General features: G+C 38.3%; 1 protein-coding gene across 2 annotated transcripts in view; it reads left to right on the top strand.

Annotated features, from left to right (window-relative positions):
* The window catches only part of LOC136247678 (1-phosphatidylinositol 4,5-bisphosphate phosphodiesterase beta-4-like), a 47,171-nt gene that overhangs the window by 27,722 nt on the left and 4,447 nt on the right, over window positions 1-15,002 (top strand). For both annotated transcript variants that reach the window (XM_066039507.1, XM_066039506.1), the window contains exons 21-37: window positions 2,086-2,200; window positions 2,605-2,689; window positions 2,832-2,904; window positions 3,538-3,589; window positions 4,657-4,708; window positions 5,866-5,971; window positions 6,106-6,264; window positions 7,860-8,064; window positions 8,496-8,569; window positions 8,780-8,861; window positions 9,221-9,318; window positions 10,541-10,606; window positions 10,662-10,715; window positions 10,987-11,079; window positions 11,415-11,491; window positions 12,410-12,481; window positions 14,224-14,293. In XM_066039507.1, coding sequence (XP_065895579.1) covers window positions 2,086-2,200; window positions 2,605-2,689; window positions 2,832-2,904; window positions 3,538-3,589; window positions 4,657-4,708; window positions 5,866-5,971; window positions 6,106-6,264; window positions 7,860-8,064; window positions 8,496-8,569; window positions 8,780-8,861; window positions 9,221-9,318; window positions 10,541-10,606; window positions 10,662-10,715; window positions 10,987-11,079; window positions 11,415-11,491; window positions 12,410-12,481; window positions 14,224-14,293 — 1,533 coding nt within the window. The remainder of the gene's footprint in view (window positions 1-2,085; window positions 2,201-2,604; window positions 2,690-2,831; window positions 2,905-3,537; window positions 3,590-4,656; window positions 4,709-5,865; window positions 5,972-6,105; window positions 6,265-7,859; window positions 8,065-8,495; window positions 8,570-8,779; window positions 8,862-9,220; window positions 9,319-10,540; window positions 10,607-10,661; window positions 10,716-10,986; window positions 11,080-11,414; window positions 11,492-12,409; window positions 12,482-14,223; window positions 14,294-15,002) is intronic.

Genomic DNA, 15,002 nt, shown 5'->3' with positions numbered 1-15,002 from the left:
ACTGGAATCAGATTGCAGTCTTCTCATAGTCCAGTACATAGATGCAGTTCTCTGAAATTACTTCATTTGATCAACAAATCCCATACGGATTGTACACGACTGTAAGTGGATTTTCCTTCTATAATTTGGCAAGGACAACGTTCATTTGGGTTACTAACCCTCTCAAATCTTTCAGGAGGTGTGCCTACTGCATATAAATATTGTTTGTGTGATGTCTTCTTGCCTTCTTGGGATTTGATTCCGTAGTACCATCACAAGTACTTGCACCTGTTCCTTCAGGAATTATCCTCTTCTTTGACTCCTGTTTCCAAAAGTCATCCATATCTTGATTCACACAATGACGAATCCTTAATCCAACGTCAAACTCCAGTACGCACGACTGGAAACACAATGATAATCCTCAAAAGAATACAAACACCCTAGCATCTCACCTAGCACACAGTAACGAGCACAATCCACAACAACAGGTCCACTTCTGCACGGTAATTTGCAGAGATTCTGCATGGAGGAATCTTTACTGGGTTGCCCTCAGTTGCTATAACATGTTCTGCCGTGTTTGTCTTGCCAGGGATATTTTGGAGTATTTGTTTATACTCTGGTGAAATCAGGATCTTGGCAGTGGGACAAATCATATGTGTCTACTGCATGAAATAAAGAACAGCGCAGTGGTCAATAGTATCTTCACCAGGTTCATCAATTGATGTAACACCACAAACTTTTTTTGAAATGCTTCTTGTTGCCTCTGGAATTCTGCAGCTTGCCGGGTTTGATTGTGTGTTATAAAGTTCACACAAATGGCTTACAGTTGTTAGGGACATCCGATGCCCAATTGATCTTCCCCTCTTTCGTTTCCCTAGCGACACTCACTGGCGATGTGGCCTGGTCTTCCACGTGAATAGCACCATCGTAATCTATTAGGACAATTACCTTGCGCATGTCCAGGTTGATTGTACTGGAAGCAAAGGAGACTGGCTGGTGGCCGGAAATTCTTGCATTAAGTTGCAAGTGCAGCCACCTGTTCAGTAAGAGCGGTAATCTTGCCTTGAAGGGCTTCAACAGCATTTGTCTGCTGTTTCAATCTCACTGCTCTGGTTTTCTCACCACAACTATCTAATTTCATTAGTAATTTAGCTCGTTAAATGAGCTTGTCGAGGTAATGTTTTTGCCATCGGTATGTAACTGTTTGCTGACATCCACAGGGACACTGGTTAGAAACTGGTGTATCAGAAGTCATTTTCTTGTCGTGGCATCTGCTTCTAGTATTACGTGGTCAAGGAGACACTTCAACTTGTGAACAAATACGGAGAGAGATTCCCCTGGTAACAATTGTCAGCGATGAAAGTCGTCCATTGATTTATATCGCATCGGGTCCATACAATCTATTATCTTGGCTTTAGCATCTTGTAACTCTTCTGCTTGGCTTTTCTCAGTTCCAGCCACACTGCAAACACTTCCACCTGTTGGTAGTCTCTTGGCTTTTGCTTCATCATCCAAACCATTTGCTGTACAGAAAATATCTAACAGTTGGAACCATTCAATTGGTTTCCCTTCTGCAAATGGCTTAGGGACAATGATTGTTGTTGCTATTGTCATATTATTCATATCCTCTGCTAACACCGAGAGTTAGCACAAACACAGTATGGCACAATTTGTAAGCAAATAGCAAGCAAAAACAATGTACAATAGTTTCATGTTCTTATATACTACATTACAGGAAATGTGCTGTGAGATTACATCATAACAATTGCATCATCATAAAGTGTGTGCATTCAAAGTCACTCTGTGTATTACACAACCACACTGACCATAGCTCCATAAAGGCCCCACACCATGTGTATGGATCACCACTGGGCTTGGTAGAAGCAGCCAGCAAAAGCAGACCACTCAAGTCTAGCTGATTTTGATTGTGAAATAAAGTTCACTTTGACAATAGCTTATGTATAAGTGCATAATTCAGTTTGTTTACTTGTTGTGCTAAAATATTAGATTCAGTTTTATATCATGTTAGGGTTGATTGGTAGCCAAATTTGTATGTAATCATCACAATGATCATGTGATCCTTTAACAATGTGTTATTATTACTAGCCATCTCATTACCAACGAGCTGCTAGTGAAGGAATGGCATTGGTGGCTGGTCCTATTATTGAGTTACTAAACTATTGTACTGCTGTGAAGTTTGAGAGTTTTGAGGCAGCCGAGAGTAAGTGTGATCTGTAGATATTGTATGTATGTAATGGACCATTGTTTAGTTGTTGTGTATGATATACTACCTGACTGTTCTAGTTGAATAGGTATATTCTGTTAGGGTATTTCAGAGTGGGCTCTGATAATTTTACCATGGCCATTGAGGCTCAGAGGGACCTACATTATTTGTATACAGCATATGACAGATACTTTGGAACTGAGAAATTTTGCTACTACGAGGGGGTTCCCCTCTTATATGTATTGAGAATGTTGGGACCAAAGTATTCGTCCTTATATGGAGGTGTTTTCTATTGTGTCCTTAAAGTTGTTAAGAGATGTAATATTCATAGCCATTCCAAAACTGGTTTATATAATACAAGCTATGCATATACGGTAGATAATTTTCTTATACACTTCTAGAGGTGAACCATTCCAATCATGTGTGCTCACTGGATGAAGAGAAGGCTATGCAGAACTTGTTGGAGCATCCCATTCACTTTGTGAAGTATCCTTCTGTCTTTGTGTATGTACTGTTAATGTGTGTGTGTGTCCTGTTAGTGTCATGATGTAGTATGTGTGTTTGTGTGGTGGAGATGGTCTTCATTATTATCCATACACACAACATACACTCCTTAACACATTACAAGGTTTAATGCTCGTCAGTTCTCTCGTATCTACCCAGCTGGTAAGAGGATCAACTCTTCAAATTATCCACCACAAGTTAGTAATGTAACTAGTGTAGTGACTGCTGTACTCCCTGTATTTGTGTGTGTGTATGTGAATGTTTAACAAGCTTCATATCATAACACACACTTATACATACCAGGAGCACATTGAATTCTATGGACAAAGTAGCATGTAACTCCGTAAAAAGCGAAAATCAAAAGTGACTGCCGTGTATTATAAAAAGTAACTTATAAAATTCCTTGTTAGGACAATATATGGAGTGCATGCTTGAGTACATCATGTTACTGCCATGATGAAGCGAAGCTGCGGAAACGAAGTTGAATGGCATGACAGAAGAATGGTAGCACAGGCATGGCAGGACAGTCTTTCTGCATTTACTAGTGACACTAAATTACTCCAGTGGACTATTCCAAGCTGTTCCTTCAACTCAATGGCCTTCCTATTGAAACAGCTTTGCTGCCTCCACATAATGGAATAACAGCCCATTCTATGTGTCCCTGTTGTGAGTAAGAATGATGTAACTAATGATATATGTCACTAGTAGAAGATGACATATTTTGAATTTTCCTGTAATGTTAGTAGTGTAGGAATTTCCTGCTCCCTTGTCCATATGTGCTCCTGCACACACTAATATACTACAAATATAATCATTACTCTGCACTACAGCTCTATTGGGATGCTGGTTGTCAAATGGTAGCTCTGAACTATCAAACTTCAGGTGAGTATTGTGTGGATCATATGATCCTGATATACTGGATCATGTGATCATGATGTAGTGGTCATGTGATCCTACTACTTTTTATATGTAACTGAGTGTCTTCATTGAGAAAGGGGGTTACTATTCAGTGGACTGGACTACTGAACTGGAACACTGGACCGGACTACTGGACTGACATATTTTTGGTTTTTGCACATTCTATGGTTGGATTTATGGACTCTTGCTAGTAAGCACCCTTAGGGCACCTGCAGCCCACTTCTAAATGCTGAAGACGAACAGTGGAATATGCGAAAACTGTCTCTTAATATTTTCGCTGCTGTTTATTATGCCACTATACCACACTTATTCCTTACCCTGGTGTGTAGTAATTGAATGTGACAGCATTAGTTAACCAGCAATCAACTAGCCAGTACACAATATCTTTCAAGATATCCTTAGAGCAAGCTTGAAGAGCAAGGTAGTCTCGCCAGCATGGCCAGACCTCTAGACTTGCCTCTAGTTCAGTGCAGGGGCTTACCAATTAGAGATTTTTCAGTATGGCTACTTATAATCTTTAATTGATAAGCCCCTACACTGAGACAGAAATCTGGCAGCGAGACTAGTTAGCTTGCTCTAAGGATATAACTTGAAGGATACCGTCTACTGGCTACTTGATTGCTGATTAACTATTGCTGTCACAATCAATTCCCTGCACTGCCTGCAGCATTACTACACACCAGGGTAAGAAATAAGTGTTGTATAGTGGCATAATGAACAGTAGCGAAATTATCAAGATAAAAGACAGTTTTCGCATATTCCATTGTTCGTCTTCAACATTTAGAAGTGGGCTGCAGGTGCCCTAAGGGTACTTACTGGCAAGACTCCATAAATCCAACCATAGAATGTACAAAAATCAAAAATATGTCAGTCCAGTAGTCCAGTCCAGTGTTCCAGTCCAGTAGTCCAGTGCACTAAATAGTAACCCCCATTGAGAAATCTGTTTTGTCCAGAGGTGTCCTTAGTTAAGAGGTGTATAAACTAACAAATACTCTAATAGAACATTCACTAGTTGTCTTGTCCACTTGTAGACTTGTCCATGCAGTTGAATTGTGGCAAGTTTGAACAGAACCTTGGCTGTGGGTGAGTGTTGTGTACAATGTATTGTGTACTGTTTATAATATTAAGAAGAGTATATCTACATTCATCTATAACACCTCAGGCTGTTCTCTATCATTAGTAGAGGTAGTTTACAGTACAATACTGGGTACAGTTAAACACACAACACTGCCACTATATTGTGTGATACCTGTACATGTAATTTGTGTATTATTGTTTGTATCATACAATGTGGTAGTACTGTATAGTAGGGATCAAGGATCCCCAACAACTGTCACCCACAACGCCAACCTTTTCTCTTCATAACTACTTTACAGTATTGGAAGTGTTATGATAAGCAAATTTGTTCAGGAAAAAAAAACTTGAAGATGGCTCTTTTAGCAGCTTACACTTACTTGATTTTAAGGTGGCGGTCAAGCATATAATGGGGGCACTGGGTATTTGAAACCTTATAACATATGAAGCCACCATAATAATTGATGGTTTGAATAGCAATGCAGGAGCGCCTTGCCTTGCATCCTTGTTGTGGTGTTTGACGTGTAGAGTATACATTGTAACAACCCCTCAGTACTAGCTTTTGTAGCCCTTACAGAATGCTGTGTTGAACATGCCACTTTGAAATCTGCATTGATTATGTAACTCTACCACAGCACCTGCTAAGCCGGTTATTTCCACAACAGGTCATTGCAACAGGCCAAATTTTTGAATACTGTAGTTGTAGAGGTGAAGAAATGTTCCCTTATATAACCATCATACTGCAGTGAGGTGTGTTTTAGCAGTAGAATTGCTTTTTCTGAGGGTTAGTGTAGTGCCAATGTTGATGATATTACATAGGAACATTAAGAATCATTGATTGCTAAAAGGGGGATGATTATTGTGTTGTGTTCACTTATAAAGTTGCTTAAGTAATATTTTGAACACTCTTGTAACATATCGCCATGGTCTTCCTTACACAGTAGGAACATGTGGTCCATGTCACCTTGTTGTTAGCTGTGGTAGAAATCCCTTGAACTCTTTATGGAGAGAAAGATACAGCATTTGAAAAAATAAAATGCCTGACAGCCACTTGACTGCCACCACACCGGTTCACAAAATACTCTAATAGAACAGTCACTATATTCATATACTAAGGGTCCTACAGTATCATTTAATCCACATGGTATATGTTGTGTTGTGTGTAGGTATCTGTTGAAGCCATCAGTATTACGTAGTGCATTGGCTAAACCATTCAATATTTTTGAACAACAAAGATTTGAGAATATTGTACCACTGAAGATTAGAGTAAAGGTGAGTAACGCTGTGTGTACCTGAAGTTTGTATAGTTAAGATGGTACCATACTCCTCTCTGTAATGAAGACAACAATGTTTGACCCTTGGTTGTTGCTAGGGACACATATTATTACAATACAATTCTTCCTCAGGTCCTTTCTGGACTGTTCCTATCAGACAGACAGAATATGGTTAATATTGAGACATTAGGGTTACCAGCAGATACCGTCTGTAAAGGAAACAGGACACGATATCAGGCTGGACCACACCCCAAATGGGAGAACCCTGATGAAGATTTTGTGTTTGAAAAGGTCAGTGTGACCTTTGTGTAGGTGGTATCCATGGTGATGATGTGTCTGTAAAGAGATGATAGCAGTAGACCTTCAATAAATCCCAGTAGTTTCAGATAATGACAAGTGTTCAGATTAGGGCTGTAATGGATAGTAATTTACTATCTGAAGAAAATCTTTCTGGACTCGCTATAAAGTCATTATATATTTTATCGTAAACGTGTTGGTTTTACTTTTGCTTTAGATAATTAGAACTCCTTCATAGCAAAATAGTCTAATAGAAATACATTTGAAATACTCTAGTTGAACCAGTAACTGTACCATATTTAGAGTTGTGACTATATTGGCCACAAGAAGTGCTTTTATAATATCCAATTTTTATATTAATCTTACCATATTTAGAATAACTGTGACCGTCTCAACAAACATAATTTTAAGAAAATAAAAATGGAATTTAAACAAGATCGTTGTTGTTTCTTCATTCATAACGCCTTCATCTCTGTATGTGCAAGTGACTACAGGTCTAAAACTGACTGTTTGATGTTGTGAAGTGACTAATGAAGTGTAAGTGAAAATAAACTAAAACCCACAATCACTTGCTGGATGTTAGTCTATATAACAATTCTGATTTCTTCAGAACAGGCCGTATAGCCTCACTTCTTGATTGAATTATTATTTTTTGGGGAGGTCTCAACTCAAAATGGGTAGGGACCTAAAACATGTCTTCCTTCCTCTTGTGAATGGAAATTCAAAGTAGATGTACATCCTATCTGGGAATGTGCCTGATGTTCTACAGGCAGTGTTATCCTGTGTTAGACAATGGCATGCAGCGTTTCGTTTGATGTGTGGAGGTCTCTTATTTGCGAAGAAACCTGGTATCAGGTGTCTTACTGGTAAGACACCCGACAGTTGTTTACAACCACAATGTGACGTACAGTAATGCAATTAGCCTTTTGTGGACAATTAGTATTTCGCACATCAGTAAACACCAAGCGATTGCGAGCAGATTATTACAAAGAAATTACACTTAGGTACGCTATTATCGTGGGTAGCTCAGCGGATTTATAGACCATTGTGGTACAAGCCATTAATTCAGTTTGTGGCCTTCGCCATATTAAAGCACGCTCTGTAGACCATGCAAGACAGCCATGTTGGCACTGGCTATTCCCATTTGCTGCCATTCACACGTATCTATAATGCCTCAAACATACTTTTTATTGACTTTACAAACCTTCAGTTATTCGCGCTTCATGGCTTGTGCGCGAGCTTGCGCGACCTCACATCTTTTGCTCGCTGAAATACCCTAGATGTTTACAATGGGAATTCTCTATACTAACTCACTGCTTCTACGCCATTGTCTAAAACACTTAGACACTCACAATAGGCGTCTTCGAGGATTTAAAAACCATCGGTGACGTCAATAATTACCTCAGGATTTTAAATCCTCGAAGACACCTATTGCGAGTGTCTAACTATTACTTAGAAAATTTGTGGTTTAGGTCTAGGCTGGTTTTTGCTGAGATAGTCACAGTTGTATAATTAGTATAATAAATCACTATAATTTACCATATTTAGAATTGTTACTATGTCAGTGTTACTGTAATTATCTCCTCTAGATCATTCTACCAGACTTATCCCTAATAAGGTTTTCAGTTACTGATGACAGAGAGAACTTGGTTGGTCAGAGAGTACTACCATTATCAATGATCAGATCAGGATATCGATTTGTGTTGTTGAGGGATAAACACAGTCAACCATTACTGCTATCTTCATTATTTGTCTATATCAAGGTTGAGAATTTTGTACCTGAGAATATGGAAGGTGTGTAGTGTATTGTGGCATGTTTGCCTGTCCTGGTGTGGTACATGTGCGCATTGTGTGTATGTATGTCGTGTGTTACTTTATTCACATTGCCCCACACTACACTACACACACAGTACACTACACCACACTACACGCACTACACTACACTACACTACACCACACTACACGCACTACACTACACTACACTACACTACACTACACCACACTACACGCACTACACTACACTACACTACACTACACGCACTACACTATACGCACTACACTACACTACACTACACTACACTACACGCACTACACTACACTACACGCACTACACTACACTACACTACACTACACGCACTACACTACACTGCACTACACTACACTACACTACACTACACACACTACACTACACAGATGTTACACACACGTTATTTTATTATCTATAGTTATTGTGGACACCCTGACTAATCCCACTGCTCGTAAGCCAACAGTGACCAGCTCATCTGCTGAACCAGCTAAAGTGAGTAGCAATGTGTTGTATAGTGGACACCTTAGCAAACTCTTAAAGGATATAATAAGAAAACCTTTACTAATATTTTGCTCCCAGTAGTACTGAATCTGTACATGTACAAGACAAGATCTTTATTGTAAATTTCTTGTCCTGTTGTAGAGAAGTATTCATATGTTGTGTGTATAGTGTATCTGATAATGTTTTTATATTATTGTATAGAATGAGAGATCACCTTCTATAGTAGAGCAGTTGATGATGTCATCATCAGGGAATAAGAAGAGAGACCAGAGCTTGATGGGATGTATGTTTGTGTGTGTTGTCTGTGTCCATCTGTCCTTTTGAACATCTGTTTAGTCCATTCATCTTGTGTGAGTTCACTCGTTCGTCTGTCCATCCACCTTCTGTGTGTTTGTATCTTTCCATATATCTGTGTGTTCGTCTGTCACTGTGTCCTTAAATGTATCTGTCCGTCTGTCATAGTGTCCCTACATGTGTTCGTCTGTCTGCTTGTATGAATGTCCATAGTTACTGCTATATTTCTTGTATATCAATTGTAAATACTGTAGCTTGTGAAGCTTCAAACCTTTTTGCACACCTGGACACACACACACAATATGTATAGGTTTACACAGTTACTGTTATAATCTCCTCCTCATATAGTGGCACTTATACCTCAGGAAGATCAGATGTTGCTGGAGGTTAAGAGTAGGAATATGACTGCCATCAAACCCAAAGATAACGTTGTACAGAACCACAAGGTATTAACTACTCTAATAGAACATACACACTATAAACCATTGACAGAATAGTGTATATCTTCAGTTGTGTATAGAGTTGGGTAATATACCAGTATGATGGTAACAATGTGATATTACAGCTGGCTATAGCTGATGCCGCATTGCTTTTTTTAAAACTGCATACCAGTATGTGACCTAACTTTAGAAAACCGTCGATATACGCGCATTTATTAAAAATTGTTTTATTGGTTCTTTGTTGTCTACAGAGACAGAGGAATGGATTGGCTTAGTTTCAGCTTCATAGCAGTAGCAGTAGACAGCAAATAAATCAATATGTACGGAGAAAATAATCTACAGGCGCTTACATAACGTACTGATACAATGGCATACGAGGTTGAATCTTTGCTCATTGTATTCACCATGAATTTGTGAATCCACCAAGGTATAGCTTTTGCCAAAAGTATTCTTCTGTGATCCGGAAGGAAGGCAAATTCATTGAAGAAAGATCATCATAAATTCTTTCGTCACCGTAACGTAAACAAACGTCCGTAACTCAGAAACCCACCTGTGTATAAAGATGAAACAAGGATTTTTGAACTCCCTATGAATAGGGGAACACGATGATGCCCAGGATTTATCCACCAGAGTGTCAATTCACCGACCAGCAAGACGATAAAAACTTGCATGATTTTTTCTGGAGCTTGCATTTTTTACCCATAGTTTTTAAATGTGTTTTATTACAAAAGTACTATTGTGCGTAGATCAACGGTTTTCTAAAATTAGGTCACAAATAATTATTGAGATATCATATCAGGAGCTTCCTTATACTAGCAAACAAGCCTAATCCATGCAAAGCGATGCACTAATTATTAGAATACACACAAGGAACATGTACCGGATGCAGCACTACTGTGATTGTAGGATAAAGATTCTGGCCTCACCTTAGTAATTAAACCTTAGTAAATTATTAGTTAACTATACATAGGATCTATGTCCCCTTCATATGCACTCCGTAAGTTTAGCTAGTTTTTCCAAACTCCTTGTGGCTGTGGCAGTAAATAAACTCCAATATAAAGTGTTTGAGTGTACTTGCTATAGATCATTTCAATACCATGATATTTACAATAATCGTGATAATAAGCTCCACATAACCGTGGGAGGAAATCAGTATCACCCAACCCTAGGTTCCTATTGTTGTCAAGAGTTGATCATAAACATGTTGTCGCTTCACTTCTCCTTCCAGAAAATGACACAATTCTACAAGAAAGCTGAAAAGGAGCTCGGCAAGTTAAAGGACAGACATAAAACTGTAAGGAGATCATGTGATCCCCTTACTATGTCATGAGGTGTCACTGTTACCCTAGCGACTGGCCCAATTTAAACAGGAACACTCTAAGAAGAAGAAATCAGCAGAAAATGTGTGTGTGTGTGTGTGTGTGTGTGTGTGTGTGTGTGTGTGTGTGTGTAGTGAAGTGTGTGCGTGCGTGCGTGCGTGCGTGCGTTTGTGTGTAGTGAAGTGTGTAGTGTGTGTGTGTGTGTGTGTGTAGTGAAGTGTGCGTACGTGCGTGCGTGCTTGTGAAGTGTGCGTGTGTGTGTGTGTGTAGTGAAGTGTGCGTACGTGCGTGCGTGCGTGCGTGGTATGCATTTGTATGAGCCTGTACGTGAACATGTTAATATTATGTACAACAGAAAGGAGAAGATCAGATCAAAGCAGAAGAGGCACAACTTGTAGCTGACCACAAACAACAAACAACACAACTTGAATCTCAACTAATAGAAGAGGTAATGATGATGTATGCTATATGTATGATCTATTGTATTGTTGATGTGTGTGGTACCTGACAACCTGTGTGCCTTATGAGTTTGTTGACTTTGTTCCAGACTATATTAATTTACTTTATTATTTATTACAGTATGGAATAGTGCTGGGCAATATCATGGCATTTGCTTCAGATATCATTTTTCAAATAGTGATATTGTGTAATATTATATTTATTTGTTTTTGTTGTATTTCTATATATTATAATTTTTCAGTGAAAGGTTAGGCAAATTATGTCCAAGAAAGTGTTTCTGTTCTCTGTAAATCTCTAATAGTATTTACTCTATTCTCCCTACAGCGTTACAGAGAGATGGTGATGGTATTATCAATACAACATGAAGATCAGGTTAAAGGATTGAGAAAGACTCAAATTAAGTGAGTACCAACAGTGTATAGTACCGTGTAAGCAGAAATTTGACAAGGAATTAAATTTGGCGGTTGGATAAATTTTTGCTGATGTCAAATTTTAATCCACAGCCAAATAGCTAACCAGCTAGCTAAAATGCTTGATTTAGCAAAGTGACGTTTGCTTTGCAGTACAAGCTTGGCTCTTCCGGAGTACTTGAAGAAGAACTAGAATGGTAACAGATAAATTCCAGGCCAATGAACACTCACAATTGACAATATTCAGTAAACTCGGTGAGAATCAAGTTTGAGATACTGAAAACTCAAGGGAACAAATAATTTTGATGGAGATTAAGCTAACATCAGAAGGTGTGCTAGTGAGAATGGTCCCACAGCTACAGCCAGACGTAGTGTTGGAGCAGTACATACACCCTGAGTGTATGTAAATTATTGCTGGGTCATGTGAGCAAGTGGAACAGTCAAATTTAAATTTGTCAATTAGACATATTGTTTAGTACGCTAGATATATTTCCCATTGAATTTCCTGCATGTACAGTAGTAGTTGTGTGTAATATGTGTGTATTGTGAAGTCACCTGTCTAAACTTAGAAATGGCAACGATAATGTTACGTTTTACCACAACGTAACCAAACACATGTAACTCACATTTGCTTCATAGTACAAAAACAAAACGAATCCTCTCCATGAAGAGGTGAATCCATTGGTATATTAGATATTTTTCCTTCACTGTTTACTGAAGTGATTAAAACATGTGTAAAATGTATGTAGTATATATGCACTTGGCATTTATCTCCAAAACAGAATTATGCAAATAAGTAGGATTTGTTCAGCGGGTCACATTTTTGTACCCGCATAATGTAGCCACCTGCTTACTTAGGTCACCTGTTTAATAAGGTCAAAGGTCAGTTATGATCACTATTTAATATAGGGAAGAGGAGAAATACAAGAAGTTGATAGTATCAGTCTATTCTAACCAGATATCTACCAAACATAAAGACAGGTTAGTAATGTACAGTACACAATGTTATAATGTGTCTGTCTGTATGTATGTATGTTATGATTGCCGAGCTAGCTTCAGTTTGATTATATCACTGCTGATTTGTCTTTAAACTGTACAAAGATTTAACCCATCAACACATGATAAGCTTCTGTTGGTAGTCTCTTTACAATTTGAAATAGAAATGATGTAAATGGGGCTGCCAAAACAGGACATGTAGGCACCACAAACTATGCCCCATCATGAAAGCAGATTATATCTTAAAGACAGGGGTGAAAATACACTCAGCCATGTTGCAAGATTGCCGGAGTAGGTATAAACAGTAAACCAGAGGACCTGGGGAACCGACTTTTCGTGGACCTTTACACACTTAACAATGTTTATAAATTCTATACTTGTACTAGATACCTCTACTAGTCACAGTAGATAGTCTTGTATAGCCAGACCACTCTTTCTCTGTCATGGTACCTCACACAATGCATTACATGAAATTAGCAATAAGAACCTACTCTGAATAGTATCTGGCTGGACTGGACTGCTTAACATTGGCCTCTCATTCTTCACACCTCCATGGGGGAATGGCTTCACCTTCATATGTGATGATATACCACATGCACAAGGAGAGGCACAAAGTCTGTTTATCAAGTTACTGGTTAACATGCAGTGATCACTTCACTAACTCTAATACTTACTTGCCAGAGTCTCTCAACTTTACCAGCTATGGTGCCCAAGTTACTTTTTATAGCACATGGCAGCCATGTTTGCATTTCGCTGTTTACGGGGTTACATGCCCTTGTCCATAGGATTTGATTTGCTCCTGTTGTTACTAAGTGATGAAATAGGTTATGGGATGGAGTACACTACCCCATAGTCTAGACATGTCAGACTAACCATCCAGTTGATCTGATATTTGTCTGAATAGTTTTGAAAACTTATTTTCACCTTAGAATTCTTAGAATATCTTTCTGTAACTTGTATTTTATATCCAAATAAATGTTTTTAAAAGTTTAGAAAAATTTTCAGCATAGTGGGATAGAAAGTTACGAAGTACGAAAGTTTGGAAAAGTTGACAAATCTTTATTTGTTTACATTCCGTATTATCACAGTCCTAGACACTAATAAAAGCTGTGTACACACTAGTACTACACACACTAGTACTACACACATTAGTACTACACAATAGTACTACACACTAGTACTACACACTAGTACTACACACTAGTACTACACGCACTAGTACTACACACACTAGTACTACACACACTAGTACTACACACACTAGTACTACACAATAGTACTACACACTAGTACTACACACTAGTACTACACACACTAGTACTACACACTAGTACTACACACATTAGTACTACACACACTAGTACTACACAATAGTACTACACACTAGTACTACACACACTAGTACTACACACACTAGTACTACACACTAGTACTACACACTAGTACTACACACACTAGTACTACACACACTAGTACTACACACTAGTACTACACACACTAGTACTACACAATAGTACTACACACTAGTACTACACACACTAGTACTACACACTAGTACTACACACTAGTACTACACACACTAGTACTACACAATAGTACTACACACTAGTACTACACACACTAGTACTACACACTAATACTACACACTAGTACTACACACACTAGTACTACACACATTCATACACTACACATATCCAATGTAATGTATTTGTATACTGTCACAACAGGATAGGAGAGGCTGCAATAAAACATCAACGATTAGAAGTGTCCAGAAAATGTACAGAGAAAATACAAGAGGTTGGTGTGTAGCTTATAACGTATAGCAAGAAATGTTTGAAAGGTTAAATTTTCAAAAAAGAGTGTTTGATTGAAAATTCGAAAAAATATTTCAAAACAGTTCCTTGTTACTGCACTCCACCATAAATACTCGTGAAGTGAATTGGAGGAAGCTAACAATGATTGTGTTGATCATGTACAGAACTTAATTTGCTGCTTTGATTATCCAGCATAGATATTGATCAAGGCCCATCTTGCTATGATTAAATCGCGTTTTGCTACATCTTTCTCCTTTGAAGCTTGAACCATGCTGTTTGACCTTAACCCTTACCTTATTCCTAATGGCCTGCAGAATGACCCATTACTAGTTGGCTTATTTCACTCAGGCTAGGATAATGATTTTCTCAAACTCTTATGTTTCAAGACTCGTGGTGTCTCTCATGGTATAGCTTGAATCATGTCATCACCTTCCAGTGGCCCAGTGCTTAAGGCTACACTGAGGCTTATAGCTAACTGATATAGTAGAAAACATGTACTAGAAATTTGTTTATATACTTTGTCATTTCTAAGATGTAATATTGGTCCTTGTAGCTAGAGTACACTTTTTAAAAACCTGGGTAAGCTATGATTTACCCACATTGTGCTAGTAGTGTAAGTTATCTTTTAAAGGATCAAATGAAATGACAATTGTACCACAAAGTAAGGTTTGAATATCTCAAAAGGTAAATTA

The sequence above is a fragment of the Dysidea avara genome, chromosome 2, assembly GCF_963678975.1.
Source record: "Dysidea avara chromosome 2, odDysAvar1.4, whole genome shotgun sequence".
Classification (NCBI taxonomy): domain Eukaryota; kingdom Metazoa; phylum Porifera; class Demospongiae; order Dictyoceratida; family Dysideidae; genus Dysidea; species Dysidea avara.
Note: the sequence above shows the minus strand (reverse complement) of the source record. Positions and strands in the feature narration are given on the sequence as shown.